The sequence below is a fragment of the Pterocles gutturalis genome, unplaced genomic scaffold (genome assembly GCF_000699245.1).
Source record: "Pterocles gutturalis isolate BGI_N339 unplaced genomic scaffold, ASM69924v1 scaffold18075, whole genome shotgun sequence".
NCBI classification, from domain to species: Eukaryota; Metazoa; Chordata; class Aves; order Pterocliformes; family Pteroclidae; genus Pterocles; species Pterocles gutturalis.
The window spans coordinates 8,000-25,343 of record NW_010146207.1 but is presented as its reverse complement, the minus strand read 5'-3'; the positions used below and the strand labels follow the sequence as shown (position 1 = coordinate 25,343).

At 48.7% G+C, this 17,344-nt stretch overlaps 1 protein-coding gene across 1 annotated transcript; it reads right to left on the bottom strand.

The window, feature by feature from the left end:
• Positions 1-6: 6 nt before the first annotated feature.
• On the bottom strand, positions 7-16,959 carry GAB3 (GRB2-associated binding protein 3; the record flags this gene model as incomplete). Its single annotated transcript, XM_010085660.1, has 9 exons — positions 7-86; positions 1,079-1,192; positions 2,414-2,516; positions 4,184-4,265; positions 5,375-5,630; positions 6,748-6,803; positions 9,366-9,835; positions 10,295-10,511; positions 16,656-16,959. Coding segments are annotated over 9 exons (1,682 nt in total), but the record flags the coding sequence as incomplete, so codon positions are not given.
• Between the last annotated feature and the right edge of the window lie 385 nt (positions 16,960-17,344).

The following is a 17,344-nucleotide window of genomic DNA, read 5'->3' as shown; positions in this document are numbered from 1 at the left end:
TCCTGCTTAGTGTTCTGTAAAGCTTGAGTCTTCTGTTCATCTACCTGGACATAGTCCACTCTCTGCTCCTCAGAGAGAAAAGGTTTCTGTGGGAGAGAAAAGAAAAAACCAAACATAATGATTTTAGGATTGAAAAGGGATGCTAGTGAAACTTGGCTTGACTTTCTATTTTCCCTTTCCCTTCTTCCTCAATTGCTTCACTTCACCTTGAAGCTCACAGTGACATCAGCTGACAGAAGCATTGCCTTACAGCCTGCTTCAGCTGTAATTATCCATCCGTCACCCTGTCACTCAGCCCAGCACAGCGAGCGAGGGAAACGTGCTGTTCTGGCTATTTCCATGCAGATAATCATCCTCATCCAAGTGAGCCTGCTGCAGGGATAACCTAACTGCATTTGAACTGCAGGCAACGTTTAGATAAGAAAGTGTAGGAATCTTGAGTTTTTTTGCATCCAGGAATATTAGTTGATGGGGAAAATGATACACAGGACATAAAACAGCCCAAACCAACAACAGTTCAATGCTCTGCAGTGGTACCTACCCACCACCTGGGCAGGTTATAAGCTCTTTGGAACAAGGAATGTATTTTCTTAGCATTGCTAAGGAAATTGAAATGCTTTTGGCGATGCAAGAATAAAGATGCACATTTTGCCATGTTACAAGAGATGGTACGGTTTTACCCCCTGAATTTATTATGGGGCTGTAAACTTGTCACTGCAAAGAGATTTGGGGGAAAACTAGCAGGAAAGGGCTTGTGGAGGCTTGGTGAAAATGAAAGAGCAAGCAGAGATCCTGCAAACACCAACGAGCTTCCCCACGAGCCCTCATGGCTGCACATCCCAGCGCAGCCTCGTGCCCTCTTGTCAATGGCATCCCAGGGAGCCAGGGACACCTTGTCACCACCCCAATAGTGCTTTTATTATATTAATCCTGAGCCTGCCACAAATGCAGTTCGCTGGAAACACGACTGGCTTCATCCTGATGCTTTGGGCACCTAGCAGAGTGGGACTCTTGGTCTTGTTTTCCTCCCCGCAGACAAAAAGTTTGGCAGCTGTGGGGTTTTTCAGGTGACTCGTACCTTCTGTACAGGGGATGGGGAAGCAGAATTAAAATCCAACGCTAAATAATCAAGGTTAGATTTCCTTGTCCATGGAAAAGCACCGCTGTATGGAGATGTTGCCTGTCTGTGTTCCTGTCGGGGAAAGAAGAGAAACTTTAAATAGTCTTAAAACATGATCCTAAAAGGAAGTACAACTCTGAGGTGGGAGACTCGTCTGGCAGAATACGAGTGAGGAGGGTCAGCATCCACATAATTTTCTATGCCAAGTGTGCATTTGGTAACTAACCCCAGAATAACACTGATTAATAGAAATCGAGAGCCTTTTTCTCCTGGTAATTATGGCAAAACCAGGCTGATTTTCATTCAATGTTATCAGGAAGGAGTTGTGCCCACCTTCTCAACCCAAGTCCTTGGAAGGCTCAGATTTGCAGAGGTGTCCTCTTAACTATCATCATTCTATGAATTTGAAGAAATGATGATAACTCTTCAAATCTAGCAACTGAAAATTAATCTCAGGAAAATCACAGGTGACCACAAATGTATGGAAGGTTTTGTTTGACTGGAAAAATCGAATGGGAAGTAGTTACAACTGGAACTGCCCTCCTGAGCAGATTTTGATCCCGTAGAGGTATGGGTTAAACTTTGAGACTATGGTTCATGGAGATTGCGGTCAGTTTTGCGATATATTTCTATAGCCATTGCCATTGGGCTTTGGCTACAGAGCCAAATCTGTACACACTGGCTCAGATCAAGGAATTTGAGATCTATTTCCACCTAAAATTCAAAGGAAACTGAGATTCTGGTCTTTTGCAAGATATGGCTAAAGAGGGAATGAAGAAAAGGAAGCCACAAAGCCAGATGTTCTTCTTTCGTGGGATGGGAAGTGGGGTTAGTGGCACCAGCCAAAGCAGAAGCGATGAGACCTTAATGGGTGTTCTGTTTCTGCACAATATTTGGTGTGTTTCTTTAGGAAGTGCACTAACGGCTTTCTGTCATTTCCTAGGAGATTTTGTGGGGCACACTTTTAAAAGGTGAAAAGATTTAATTTTCCTTTGCCTTAATGAGTTCTCATGTAAATATGGCTGATCCCTGTGATCTCTTGGAACTGCTCAGCAACATTCGTGGGCGAACAGCTGAGTTCTGCAGAGCAGAAGAAGGGCTTCCCTTATCTCTCCATAAATTGGTCCCAGTGTCTTTGGTTTAAAACCGTTTCATCATTTTAAAAAAAAAAAAAACAGAAGGCAAAGGACAAACCTCCTCAACATTTTTTCTTAGAAAACAAACTTCTGCATTCTCCATCAAAGTGACAGAGCAGAATAAAGCAAAGGATGGCTGTGTGAAAATGAAGATTACCATATGAATGTAACTTTCTTCCTCTTCTCCGGAAACTGAATTGGCAAATATTCTTGCTGAATTAATACCGTCTCTTTCTGGTGAGATAAAGCTCATTCGATTGCTATGAAGAAAAACACAGGAGAGGTTAAGGAAGCATCTTACAGATGCTCTGAAATGAAGCCAAAGCCTGACACAGTCCATATGGTGAATAAACTGACACTAACGCTGCAGCCTTTATGGAGAGGATGTCCAAAAACACTTCTTAGTTCGAGAAAAAGTGTGCTATATTGCCAATGTGTTGATTTTTTTATTTTTCCCTGGGATTTATGAAAGTTTGCCATCTCTGGCATGACAGAAAGCATAAAACATTGGAGCAGTTCTCCAGCAAGGGGCACAGAGACTGGTGTAATTCATTTGGGTAATATGTTCTGATGGGGCAGCTACATCGTTGTGCGGGTATCCACATTTTGGAGGCTGATGTGGATGAATCAGCTGCTGGAGGTGCACGCAGAGGAACTTGTCTGGCTCTGAACGCAGTGTAAACACATGCGGTCTGTATGGCTGCACAGAGATGGCTGCAACTCAGCCCTTTTAGGAGAATATCTTTTCCACTAAAATAACTGTCAGAAGCATATGGTGAGTTAATTATTGCAGGCTAGCACAGTGGGGTTAGTTCTCAGGAAATTAGATGGCCACTTGGTGCAGCATGACCAGTATCATTCCTTTTGCTTTATTAGTTCCGGGCATACTTCTTTTTTAGTTTTGTTAATGTAAAACATGCAAACTCCCTCTCCAAGCTCGTTATCCTTCAGGACACTAATTAAGCACAGCGCTCTGGCAGGGATGCTCGGGAGGCAGGCTACCGGGGTTTCCCTGGCAGGCAGCACGTGGCAGGCAGTGCTGAAAGCCTTCACCAGCTTTGGACTGGATGGCTGAGAGGAGGGTCTGCAATGGAGAAACTGCCCATCTCGTGTGCCTTTTGCCCTCCAAATGACTCCCTGAGGCGAGGGAGTGGAAACGCCCTGTCTGGCGCTCGTGCTAGCGAAACCTCACATTTTCCAGAGTGCCCAGGGTATGCAGAGGAGGGAATTCCTGAATTCCTGGCTTTTGCAGGCACACTTCAGCACAGCTGGCTCTGCTGTCAGCCTTGCCCTGCAGTGCCAAGATCCCCCCAGCCCGCAGGCTGCAGTCCTCCCCTGCTCACCAGCTCCCTGAAGATGAGACTTTCCCTGCCCTTGGAGCCCAGCAATATCATCTGTTCTTACTACCTGGGCCTTGGGACCAAAAGCATTTGTTTTACCCCACAAACTAATTTCTGGTGACACAAGGTCACCCCAACGTCTCAATTCTGAATTGCTGTGTGGCGGTTCAGAAGTCTACACCCAGGCTACAAGTCAGGCAGATCTTTATCTTGTCTGGTTCTCCTTTGCTATATTAATTTTCAGGAACAAAAATGGCTCTATCGCTTTGAAAAAAAAAATAATGAAGGCAGGTGAAGCTGTTAGCCATTGCAGCAGCCACACCAGAGTGCAGACCAGCTCTGGTCTTTGCAAAAGGAAACTTCAAAACAGACTGAGCATCACTCCGTGTTGTTGCCCATCATGAAAGGGAGCCTTGATTTTTAGAGACAGCAAAAGCCTGGGGGATGCTGGAAGGAGCCCTGGGGAATTTTTGTTTGTGGACTTTGCCAGGAAACTGTTTCTTGTGGGATGCGATAAGTTATTTTTAACTCCATTCCATGATGTTAATGCTTAAAAGATTGCAACGGCAGGTTTCTTGTTGACTTACTAAGGCACAGTCCACATCCTGGTCACGGCAGCATGCTCCCGGATTGTGGAGAGGTTCCTCAAGTCCAGAGGAGGTGGCCGTGCTGCAAGGAGATACAAAAGAATCTACATCTCCAATAGCAGAGCTAATGAAAAGTACAGGCTGTTTAGAAAAACGCAGTTCTATATTAACAGCAAGAAACTCACAGAGTATTTCACAGAACACAGCTGATATAACCAAAACAGAAATCAGTAACAAATGACCACGTCAGTCAGTGCTGGAAAGCAAAGTCCCTCATTTACCCTAAAACAACAGAATAAATACAACAGGCATAAGGAGAGCAAATGCCCCATAAGATCCGGGTGCTTGCCCCAAACCTGCTCCGCATATGCATATACAGGTCAAAACAGGTTTTGGGCTCTCTTCTAAACAGAAAGTTCCTACGTGTGGAGATCAAGATCATTCCTCTCACCAGCCAACGTACATTTTCCACCCCATTCTCAAAACCCTCTAAGAAAGGACCTGAGCTTGCTTTGCTTCCTGGCAATGGTCTGAATTTCCATCCTCACTTCACAGCAGCATCTCCTGAACCAATTTCTGAGCAGCCTGGTGGCTCTGCAGCCCAAACAGCTTTAACGTAGGCTGGGCTTAGGGAATTTCTCCACTGCAAAGCTGAATTTTGTCCCCAGTATATCCTCTGAAAGTACATGGAGATGCCATGAAAAGCGAGAGTGGAAAATTCCTATCAGTAAAAGCATCTGCAGGAAATTCCTACCCAACAGAGGTTTAATCAACAGCCCACACATCAAGTTTGGGGATTTGAGTGTTGGGATGTCCCATTCCTGGCAGGTCAGGGAGCCGGTGAGACAGCAGCACATGTATTTCAGAGCAGCAGGATTTAGTCTGCTGTCTCTCCAAGGCTCCATCCATTTGGTCATTTGCAGTCAGACTGGATCTGAAGCCATGCACCACGCTAACAACCACCCGGTCTTCGACTGCAAAAGTAGGCGCGGGCGCTCTTCCTCTGCTCACAGACCACCCTGCAGAACCATCCCACGCTACAGTACTATAAGCCACTTACACAGCAATTCAATCCCTCTTCTAGAGTGGGAAATGCTTTAAAATGCACCAAGGACACTATCAAAAGAGGTCACCCGTGTCCCTGCCACCAGGGCTGCCTGGCTGCCAATGGCACTTTAGGTCTGGGCTTACATTTCCTCCGAGGCTTGAGGTCTCGGTTCACCGGAGGGGGCTCCAGGTCTGAGGGAAGCTCAGGTAATGGGCTGGTGAGTTTTTCAGTACTGACGACAGGGAAGGTGAAGGTGGCTGAGCCGGGGCTCATGGGGATGTAGCCGTCGGGTGAACAGTCGGAGCCGGGCGCGGAGGGAGAGGTGCTGGGGCGCATGGGCACGTAGCTGTCCTCTGTGCTGTCCAAAGCGGTGGAGTAGAGCGGGGAGAACCGACAGGGCTTCAGGAGCAGAGGAGGAAAAGAAAGAGAAACGGGTCGATAAATTAATAGCTAACCTCCTGTGAGCCAAGAGGTGCTGTGGGCTGGCAACAGCTCCGAGCCGAGCCCCAGGCCAGCGGAGTCCCACAGTGACCCTCCCGAGAGGCACAAGCTGGAAAGACCCGAGACAAACGCATGAGTTCAGATGCATGCTCCAGCTTTGGAGAAGTCCGCTTCTGAGCTTTGCAAGTCCTTGCTGGAAACTAGAACCAAACTTATCGGTGACTTAAGTAGGTTAAATCCTCCAACTTCGGTGAGGCTGCACTTGCCTCTCCCGGCAGTAATTCTGACCTATAAAGTGAAGGAGGCTCCTTCCTACAAAAAGACATCTGAAAGGAGAACATCCGATGAACTAGATTTTTGCAAATGTGGAAGCTGAGAGAGCAGATGCAAAGACCTGTGAGTCGCTTCTAATAGCTGAGAATAAAAAGCAGAAATTCGTTTCATGCAGGTTAATGCTGGCTGAGTGGTGAGGGGGATTCATTACAAACCTTGCAAGCTTTCAAAGGGGAGAAAAAACACAACTTGCCCACCACATACGAGCAGCAAAGGATCTCCCTCCCAGAAGCCAGCATCCAGCGCCACAGACCGGCTATCTGATGTGTGATGGGGCTACATACAGCCACAGCTGAGCCAGGAGGCTTTGGACTGACCCTGAGTTACAGGTGCTTTGACAGCAGAGACTTTCCTATGTCCTAAAGAGGAGATAGCCCTCAGGACCACGAAGCGATAGGCTTCTTTAGACCCTTTTTTCAAGAGATCTGCAGTTTTCTCAGGTGCTCTTGGCCAACAGTTTAATTCTCAAGGCTACTAGTATGCTTTTCACACCAGACCTGGGTTCACCTGCTTTAAAAACAGGGTGCTCAGGGTTGTGGCCTCCCCCTTCCTCCTCTCTCAAAGGCTTCTTGAGGCTGTGAAGAAGCAGCACAGAAGTTGCCTAAAGCCAAGTGCTTCTTCCATTTTTTATTCTTCTGCCGAACACAGAAGAGGAATGATTGAATATCAGGATGTGAAACGATTCGTTTTCTGAAGTTTGTCGTGTGCTGGTGTTTTAAATGTATGCGAGCAGAGTACTCACCAAATTCAAGCTAAGCCTCTTATCCCGACTTCTTAAGGAACTGCCTTCCATGTCTGCTACAAGGAAAAAAAAAGTGATTAAAAATGTGATAAGGCAGTGCAACCTTACGGAGATGATTCTGGAGTAAAGCATATAGCTCTAAAATAATCAGAGCTTTATAAAGATTCCGTTAAGTCCTGGTATTTCTTCTAAATGAGGAAATCCAATGACGCTTAAGACCAGAACCAACTCAGTAGCATTTCAAGAGTGATTACATCTATTTTAAGTATGATGAAACCAAGGAACATGTTCATGTCTAATCCAGCTGTAATTTACACTTCTTTGGGGACAAAGATTGGTGGGGCACGGAGAGCAACAAACGAAGCAAAAATTTCAACCCAGCTCCTCTAGTCCTGCTCTGTTTTCCCATCTGTCAAATTGGGGAAATTATATGAAAAGGGAGTGTGGGGAATATTAATCCATTATTGTTTGGAAAGTTATTTGGGAGCCTCGTATGTAAGGTGCCAGGGAAGCACATGTTATTGTGCAGAGGGTGCACGGGGGAACTTAACGGTAAGAGATAAATTCTCCTCCTTGTCGCCCAGAAATGCTGATGTGGTGCACGTGGCTCAAGCTGATGGGGAACAAACAGCCAGAGAAAAGGTCACAGTGTCCACTTGTGCAGGCTGGCCTTGGTCTTGGTGTAAGTCAATTTTATTTTTGAAACCAAAGGTAAAAAAAATTGAAATTCAGTATTCAGAGCATAGATGATCAGCTTCGAGATGCTTACAACTACCACCCTTTTCTGGAAAAGGATTTTCTGTGGGAATGCCTTAAAACCCTGCAACCATGTTAATCCAGTCCCCACTCTTACAGCGGAGATGTCAGCGCTGCATCTGGGGATCTTTGGGGTGGTACCAGCATAAAAGGTGAAAGTGCTCAACAAGAACAAAGCAATACTGTTAGTGCAGATGTATATTCACATAGACAGTCACCGTCCTGGGACAACTACATTAATTTATTAGTTTGGCCAAAAAAAAAAAACCGACATTCAGGCACAGCACTCCAGCAGATGCCATGACACAGGTGCCTTACACGGGTCCAGCTCATCCCCCTTCATGGCACTGCCTTTGCCCTGGGTTAATTACAGCTGCTCAGCTTTTACAGGCTGCCAAGGGCAAAAAAAATAAAATAAATAACTCGAGTGGGCTCACTCTGGGAGCTGGTGATGAGCTGCTGCTGAGGAGCTGCTTTCTCCCTGATTCTTTTTCCCATCTTTCCTGCGAAACGCATTTTAATTCAGAATTTAACCTTTCAAACAGTTTCAGCTGCACTTAGGGTAAGGAGAATAGCAGCTCTTATTAATTCATTGCTGCCCCCGTCAGGCAGAGATAACCTTGCAGCACGGCTCGGAACATGACATTCGGCCACTTAATCCTCTTAAAAACATTTTGGCGTAAACTGGGATGGAGGAACATTGACTGTCTCAAGCGCGCTGGCAGCGTCAGAGCCACACACGTGCAGAAGCAAGAGCGGCACCTCTCAGGGAGCAGCCAAACGTAACTGATAATGAAGAACACCGGTTCCAGGGATGGGTGTTTCTCCAGAAACCTTCCAAGAATTGTCTGTACACTGATAAACAGGTTGGACAGAGGTCTCCTTGCTTTTGCTTCTGAGCTTTAAGAGCAAGATCTAACGGCCCCAAACACCAGTTGGTCATTCCAACTACAGGAGTCTAAAGGATGCTTGTCCTTAAAAATAACAATTTTCTTCCTTATAAAAAAATGACACGTCACTGCAAAATGTTTGATGATTCACAGCCAGGTATTCCAGCTGCCTCCCTCTGTTCTGTGGCTCCACAAAATAAAGCTTTCTCTTATGCTGGTTTTTGACACCTTGATGTTCTGGGTTTTTGACTGGTTGTAGAGTTTTTTTGGTGGGGTTTTTTTGGGTTTTTTGGTTTTGTTTTGGTTTTTTTGTTTGTTTTTTTTTTTTTTTTTGAGATTATGGTGTTTTAAGAACAAGTGGAAAAGTCACAGTAGCTCAGAGCAGAACTCGCTTTGCAGCAGAGCCTTGCTCTGCAGCGGGTTTTCGGGCTACGCTGGCTGAAGTGCAAGGACAGAGGGAGATTTGCTCAAGGACACACAGAGTCCCTGGTTCAACCAGGATTACATCCTGTCCCCAGCGTCTCTGTGGCTTCCTGTTCTTTACTCTAAGCCATGAAAAGACACGCTGCTGTTATGGAAGGGACTGGACGTAGCAAAGCAGCTGCAAAGGCATTTCCCATGTGCAAGCCCACATTTTGACCTGCAGAAATGGAGTTCGGCATTGCCTGAGGCAGCGGCTGGGTTTTCATTTTTTTTCCGCTGCTTTCTTTTTTGGAGAGGGAGGGGGCAAATTTCTGCCCATATGTACACCCTGAGGGGCTTTTACAGAGCAGGAGCTGAATGCGAGGGGCAGGTCTGAATCCTGCTGGCTAACTAATTTGAAACGAGCATTTCAGGTTGCTTTGGGTGGGGTGTGATTTCACAGCGGGGAGGACAGGGAGGCAGGACTGGAGGTGGGCACCCACTGTGCATTGTGAGCAGCTCCATCCCTCACACTGGTCCTTCTTTGCTGGCTCTGGGAAATGCACTCACCTTTCCAGTTCCTCACATTGTCTAAGCTGGACAAGGAGATCCTCCTGGGCACCAGAGTGACCTGAGCCCGGCAGATCCCCGCGTGCCCGTTCTGGAGGGCTCCGCTGCCCACCTCATCCCCTCTCCTGTCCGAGAAGTGGGTTGGCTTGGGCGGCCGTGGCGGGGGCGTGTTGGACAGGATGTCCAGCTGGGTTATGCCATAGGGCAGCGCGTTTTGGCTCTTGTCAATCTGAAAGGTTGGCGTCAGCGGCGTCCCCAGCAGTGGAGAAGAAGAGGAAAAGTCACTGGGTGGCCCACTAATGTCTATGCTTCTGGACACGGTGCTGGGATTTGCCAACGGGGCCCCATCCTGGTGCACAGTGCCAGTGCTGGATGGCTGTACAAGGTACAAGGAAGGCTGGGAGTCGACAAAAACATCATCCGATGAGGTTTGTTCCAGAGATCTGTCCGAATTCGACCAGCTGTCACACCTGCACAGAGACAGAGGTCAGGACCCACGCTTCCCTTTTCTCCTGGTTGCAACAGAGCAAGCGCACAGCAAAATAAAAACAACCCCACAGCTCGGCACAAAATCTGTCCCTTCCCTAGGGCTGCGGAAGGTACCCCCTGAGCTGGGCTGGGGGACAGGGCATTTCATGGAGCACCTTGGGCATCAGCCAGCAGCAAAAGGGCATCTGGAGGGAGGCCATATGTGAGGCCCCCAGCCACTCACCCTGGAAAGGACCAGGACCAACATATGATGCTCGACTGCTAATCCGCGCTATGAAAAGCCCCCTGTAAATTGGATTAGGCTGATAGTCCCCTGCTGTGCTTGGGAGCCTACCCTGAGCGGCAGGGCTCAAGGACCCATTTGTCCCAGTTTCCCAGGGCATCACTGGGCAGGCAGAGGGTGGCTCCAGCCCGACGCACCCGGCAGACCCCAGACCTACCTGTTGTGGCTGAGCTTGCCCGACTCGCAGTTGGAGAGGAAGAGGTAGTCAGGGAGGAAGACCGACTCCGACTCGCTGGGGGTCTCCTCCGCGGCGGACACATCAGCAGCAGTGTGGTCAACCGAGAAGGAGGGGTCGGCAATGCGGGAGGCATGGGTGGAGGCAGCCGGTGATGGCTGCGGGGACGAGGTCGTGTGGGACAGGCTCTCCACAGAACCTGCAGTGAGAACGGATGACCCTGGCTGAGGGATGGCTCTGACCCACCCTGGCCCACTGCCTCTCCTGGCCATCGCCACTTGGCTTTTGCACAAGGGATGTTTTACCCCAAAGCGGCAGTGGGTCAAAGCAAAAACTGATTCTTGGGAGAGAGGAGCCTGGGAAGTGAAGAAACCTCTGCTGAGGAAAGTGCTGAGGTAGAGCAGTCTGTTTTATCAAGTATTTCTTACGACCCCTCTAATGCAAAATAATTAATTATTAACCTCCAACACTTCAAATTCATGGTGACAAGGAAAGGGACGGATTTCTTCCCACTTTCTAGATCTGGACAAAACTGAGCTTTGCCACTCCTGGAGCAGCTGAATTTGACTTCAGAGAAGCACGTGTGAACTTTTCTGCAAACTCCTTGTGCCTCTTCAGGCTGGACATCAAAGCCACGAGGGCTGCGGTGCAGCTGCTATTGCCCAGCTGGAGGCTTGTTGGCTCTGCTGAGAAAAGGGACACTCAGCACCCGTGTCACCTGAGCACTGGCAGGCAGCAGAGACAGGTCTGGTCCTGGTGCTCTCCCAGCCTCCATCTCTGCTAGAGAGCCAGGGATGCTGGGCAGGAGGGATGAAGGAGTGAGGGCTGAGCTGCACAGAGTTAGGGTGAAGCACAGCCTCTGGCCCAGCTTTTGGGGTGTTTTGACTCAAAAAATTGAGTACTCAGTGCAATGTGGAAATCCCGCTGTGGAGCGGGAAGGTCCTGGGGTGGCTTTGCAGAACAGCTCCCCAAAGGCATCTGCTCCAGCAAGAGGCATCAGAAGCACAAGCTCTCAATTAGAGAATATGATTTTTCTAATTAAGCTTCAGGTTGCTGCATGGTGGTTCCCTCACCAGGGCTGCTGGGGATCAGGCAGTGCTTGCTGGGTGCCCCCGCTGTCCCTGACACCCACGGGGTCGGCAGTGGGTACCCATCCCTCTGGCTGAAGCGCGGACACTGCCTGAGTTAACGCTGCAAAACCCTTCTTCAAAATGAAAAACCCCACACAAGAAACCAGGTACTGCTGATAAAATGACACCAAACAAAAAAATGCCTTTAAAGTGTAGGAAGAAGGCAGATTTCCGTAACACTGAAATCCAGAATTTGCTGGAAATGCTGGGAAACAGCCCCTGACCATCTGTGTGCATGCTGCGGGCCAGGTCCTGCGCTGTGCAGTGAGGTCCCGAGATCCTCCAGCAGGTTCTACCTCAGCTCAACATAGCAACAAGCCTCGGCACCGCACTGGGTTGCTGTAGTCGCTTCTCAACCCTGGGAGGTGCTAGGTCTACATGCAAGAGGGTCAGGAGGGATGGAGAGCGCTGCCAGGACTTGGGTGGTGAGACAGCAACATCCCTAAACACAAAAAATCCCTCTTGTGACCCAGACTTCCACACCAGCCGCAGTCGGCTTCACTCCATCATTTTTCTGATCCCAGAAGAAGAGTAAAACAACTGATCTTGTCTCCCTGCACTACCCCACAGCTCATCCCTTTAAACTGGGGCGGGAGCTGCCTCTTTCCTTCCCATCTACCGGTACTGCCTCACTCGCTGCTCCTGCTGTTGGCTTTGGGGCAGTGGTGGACCCCAGCTCAGCAAAGCACATCAGCACATGCTTAATATCAAGCTTAAGCAAAGCATTTGCTTAATTTTGAGCAGGTGCTTATAGCAGCAGGATTTCAGCAGTGAGCATCTGGGAGGAATGGCTTTTACAGGGTTTCACATTTGCAAAGCAGAGCTGAGGGCTGCAGCCTTCCCAGCTGAAAAATAACTTTTCTCTTGTTCATTGTGCTGGCTCAGACGGTAACTCCGCTTTCAAATCTTGGACTCAGAGAGCTGTTTTACAAGCTGAGGATGATCAAATATGCACCGGGCTAACTGTAGGGATCTTGGAAAAGCATGTTCATATCACCATCTGACTACATTTCAAAGAAACAAAAACCAACTAAAACCCACCACAATGCATAAGAAAGAGAAATTAATGACATTCTGGGTTATTAACACAGAGAACGAACAGCCCTGAACTCCATCTGGTACTCACAGGCTTTAGCCACGGATTATCCCATCAGGAGAGGCTGCGAGCTGCAGACCACATGGCAACCGCTGAGAGCAGGAGGGAGGGATGGGGACAGCGCAGATCTGCCTTTTTCTAACCTTCAGGGGCTCAGGGACCCGCAGCCAGCTCCTAACAGACCGTCCCTGTCCCTGCCAGCTCTGCTGGTAACCAAATCAGTGTGCATTAGGCTTGTACCACAACAGCAGCTGGCTAGAATAAATTATGCATGGCCACTTGAAACTGGGAGAAGGCAGAGAAGAGGTTTGGTGCCTGCCCTCCCCTTTGCCAGAGAGACAGTGGGAGGCTTTGGCTGCCAAAATAACTGCTTCAGTGGGTACTAACCCAAAAAAATCTCTGCCCTGAATTGATGAGGAAAGTCAAAGCCTCATCCAGCCTGGCCTTGAACCCCTCCAGGGATGGGGCATCCACAGCTTCTCTGGGCAACCTGGGCCACTGCCTCACCACCCGCACAGGAAAACATTTCTCCTGATATGTAGTCTAAATCTCCCCTCTTCCAGCTTAAAACCGTTACACCTCATCCTATCCCTCCACCCCTGATCAAGAGTCCCTCTCCATCTCCCCCTTTCAGCACTGGAAGGCTCTAATCCAACTGCCAGCAGCCAAGAGGAACCCAAAGGTAACCTGTCACTTGGGGTGACTCTGCCAACGCCCCAGTCCAGGCACTGTGCCGGAAAGGCACCAGCAAGGGGCTTCCCAAGGGACATCAGGCTGCACTGGGTGCTGTGGGAGAGAGCAGAGCAGCAGGGGCGCGATGGAGATGGGCAGGGACCTCCAGGTGAGGGCTGCATCTGGAGCAAGGCATTTCCACAATCTGTGGAAGAAGCGAAGAGGGAACCCAAGACAAAAGGTCTGCCTTGGACTGAGGAGCTGCCTGCCAAGGCATGGCTTGGGGGAGCAATCGATGCACGCCTACAACCTTCAAGAGTAGGGCTTCCTCATGGAAAAGGCTCAACTCCTTTCACAGCAGTTTCTGCAATGAAAAGCTGCCATATTGTGTCACTTAATCATGGTTTCAGCCTGCATATGGGATAAAGCATCCCTCTGTCCCGTGATGTCCCATAGCCACCTCATTTTGTCCCCTCCCCTGCCCAGCCGCTTGGCCCAAGTCTCCTCTCAGTCCTCTGCGTGGCCATGGATCCCATGGGGCTGGGAACAGCTGCTGCACTGGGCACCTTCCCCAGGGGTGGAAGCAAGATTTTCCATAGAAATGGTGGGAAAATAGGGATGGAGGCCTCTTCCTCTCTCCTCCAGCTGCCTCTCTGACAGTGCCAGCTCCCCCTCATCTCCAGCACCCGCAGGGTTTCTGGTGGCAGTCGAGTGCCACAGCACGATGGCTGCTGCTGGCAAGTCCTTCCCGACAGCCGCCCTCCCAGGTGCTTCCTGACATCTGCCCCAGCTCACGCTTCGCCTCCGTCTCTCGGCCGTCCCCTCTCGTGTTGACCAGGACACTGTTCTCACGGGGCCGGTTGTGGTTTTGCCAACTTTGGGCTGCGCCTGGCTGCTGGCGTGTCAGACTGTTTGTCCAGCTTCTCTGCTGGGCCTAACTGGGACCAGTGGGATGCTGTTTACAGCTGACTCACTGCGTAAAACCTGTGGCTGCACTTTTTTTTTTTTTCTCTGCTTTAAGCAGAAAAAGCAGATTTGGTTTTGGCTTCAGTCAGTTTTAAGAGATGTGAGGATTAAGAGTGATTGATTTCACAATATAATATTGGCTTGGAGATTCATTTTAATACACAGAAGAGCTTATTAAAATTACCTGCAATGGAGGTGTCTTTCTTTGGATGATTCATTTCAGGGACTATTATTTTTTAACTTTGTAGCATTCAAGTTAAAAAGGCATTATGGCATTTAATAGAGCTTTTCTCTTCTTATGTTAATTTTTCAGGGTAATTTATTTAAAACTACAGGCTCTTGGGGGATTTAGGTGCTTCCAAAAAGCTGAAGCAATTAGCAACTGTTTGAAATAGGATGTGCAACCTGTGGTACTGGGCAGAATTAAATCGGGGGATCTGAACATGTCCTGCAGCCTGACCTGAGCCCACCCCAGACCTGCAGGAACCACAGGATGAACAGAAGATCTTAGGAGCTCATTAGAGCTCTGGTGAGTGCATGTCTGGAAGCTCAGCTCACACAGTCTGCGATGGGGGCTGGAAGCTCAGGTGCCAGGCTTTGTACCGAACCAAGGCAAACGCTCTGCACTGCTGAACGTGGGGGATAATATCCACCTCGAACGGAGCAGAAAGCCGGGATGTCAGCTGTCCCAGCTGCCGCAGCAAGAGCTGTCACTTCTCATCCCTCAGTGCCTACACTGGCAATCTTTGCTGGGAGAGAAATGCCACTGAGTAATACCCTGAGTATTGCCCGTGGGTAAGTCTTACGAGCAGTGCTGCGCTGTGCCAGCACAACAGAACAGACATTTCCCAGTATAATGCATCTGTCCTGGGGCAGCCGCTGCCAGAGATTGCATCTCCCCATGCACATCCCCAGCACAGTGCCAGCAGCAGTCTGCACACGCATTTTAGAGACAAAAATTATTTTTATTTTTTTCTGTTTTGCATGAAAAGACTTAGCTTCATTTCAGAGTAATTGGTAAAATTATATCTAAAATAATACTGCAGCAGAAATAGCAGCACAGGAGCAGCATCTCAGTGTCAACAAGGGCAGATGAGTAGGAAGGGGGTTACTGAATATCCCTAACTACATCTAAGCTCCAAAGGGCTACTGACTCCAGTCCCTCAAAACTACCAGCTCTGGTTTGCAAGCTGCATTCATGGGCAGTTTGTACTGGCACATAAAAATATGTCAGTGCTTTTTCCTGGTGATCTCTAATGGGAAAAGAGCAGACCTCACATTTACAACGGGACCACTGCAGTGCTCCTTCCACTCCCATTTCCCCTCGCAATAAACTACTGAAGAGAAGATTAAAGGTGGCCAGGAACGAGGATAGGTTAAAATAAAACATCTCATCATGGCATTTTGTTTTCTTTCAAGTCACAAGGTGACGGTATGGCTCTGTGGCAGCAGCAGACACCAGTACTAGGCTGAGCACCATAGCACAGGAACCATGGCAGCATAATCTGCCCGGCCACGCTGTGATAGCCCCAAACATATTGCTGCCCTTGGGATGGATTCCTCCATCACCACCCTCTTCTGCTCCTGCACTGCCTTCTAGCACAGCAAAGGACTTGGTTCTGACTCACTTCCTATGAAGCTCTCAAATTGCGGCTGTATCTGCCCCTTGGAAATGTCAAGGGAAAGACAGATTGCTGTTATCTGAGCCCGGCTGTCTCATCTGAAAGGTAAGTTAATGATGATACAGGTCCTGACTTTAATTACTGGCTACATCCATCTTGGAGTGGTTAATTCCTGGAAGCTTTCCAAGAAATTCACCCTACTGAGTACAGACAGGTGTAGGTCCTGGAAAAAACAGGCAGACTTTATGCTTCACTGGCAGAACCATCTCTTAAGTCTAGACACACACTTCTAACACTCTCCTATCCTCTACCTTTTCTTTGTTTTTCTTCTCATTAACAGACTAAGACAGCTTAGTATTTTTGTCATTGATTTATATACGTGCATATACACCCAGGTCTGTGCACATTCCACATCCAGCAAAGCCTGAGAAAATGCGGGTTTTGCAGGACACTTTCCTGGAACAGGTGTCTTCCATTAAGCCAAACTAAATAAATATGGGACGTGTAATGAAATAAACGGCCCCAGAAGATAACACTCCGTCAGCTTGTCACATAAACAGTACCTTTTCTTATTAAGGACCTGCTGTTTATTCTAGCAGGAATTGCTTCATCAAAGTGAGACCAAGTGGCCAGCTATTATTTCTACCCTGCAGTAGAGATCCCTGATATGTTTCGAATCAGGGTTTAGCAGCATGCCAGTGCTGTGTGGAGCTACAGAAAACAGAGTCCCCCACCACCAGCCCAACCCAACCACCCAGCAAGGTCCATGCTTCCTCCCACCCTGGCTGCTGCTGTGGAGGAGCCCAGACACTGGTCATCCTCCCAACCCTCCAAAACGAGCATGAGCATGATCCTACCTGTGCCATCTTCCAAATGTCCAAAGTTACAGATCTGGCTGATGTTGTGCACCCAGATCTGCATCTCCTCCTCGGTTTTGGCTACCAGGTAGAAGGTGCGGTAGGTGGTTCTCACGATGAAGACGAAGTTGTTTTGAAATTCCTTCTTGATGAACTTGGACCCCGAGTGCTTCAGCACTTCGCACTCATTGAGGTCAATAATCCGAATGGGCTTTTTGGAGTGGTTGTTCCTGTAGTACTCCAGCACGTCGGGGTTCCCGCTCATGCGGCCTCGGCGCAGCACGAACCAGCGCTTCCGCCATGCCTGCGAACGGCACAAGCAGCGCCCTGTTAGTGCCAACCTCCAAATATCCCCATCAGCCCACACACGCTTATTTTCTTTTAGGTTTTATGGTTGTTTTGATAAACTGGCCAAATTGTGACTTTGATTTGAAGGGCTTGCGTTTGTGATGGTGACCTTTGGAGGACAAGAGGAGCAGGACTTCTCCCCTCCTCTCAGCCTGCCAGCGTGGTGTAATCGAAATGATCCGATACTTCATGTATAGAGGGGATTATAACATGTTTTTTCTGTGAAATGAAAACACCAAGGACTGCACCCTGTGCTGCAGCCCACAAGCTAATACCTGGCAACAAAGACCTTTCGCCAAGCAAAGCCAAGGGCTCCAGATGAACCCTGCAGCTTCCCTCCT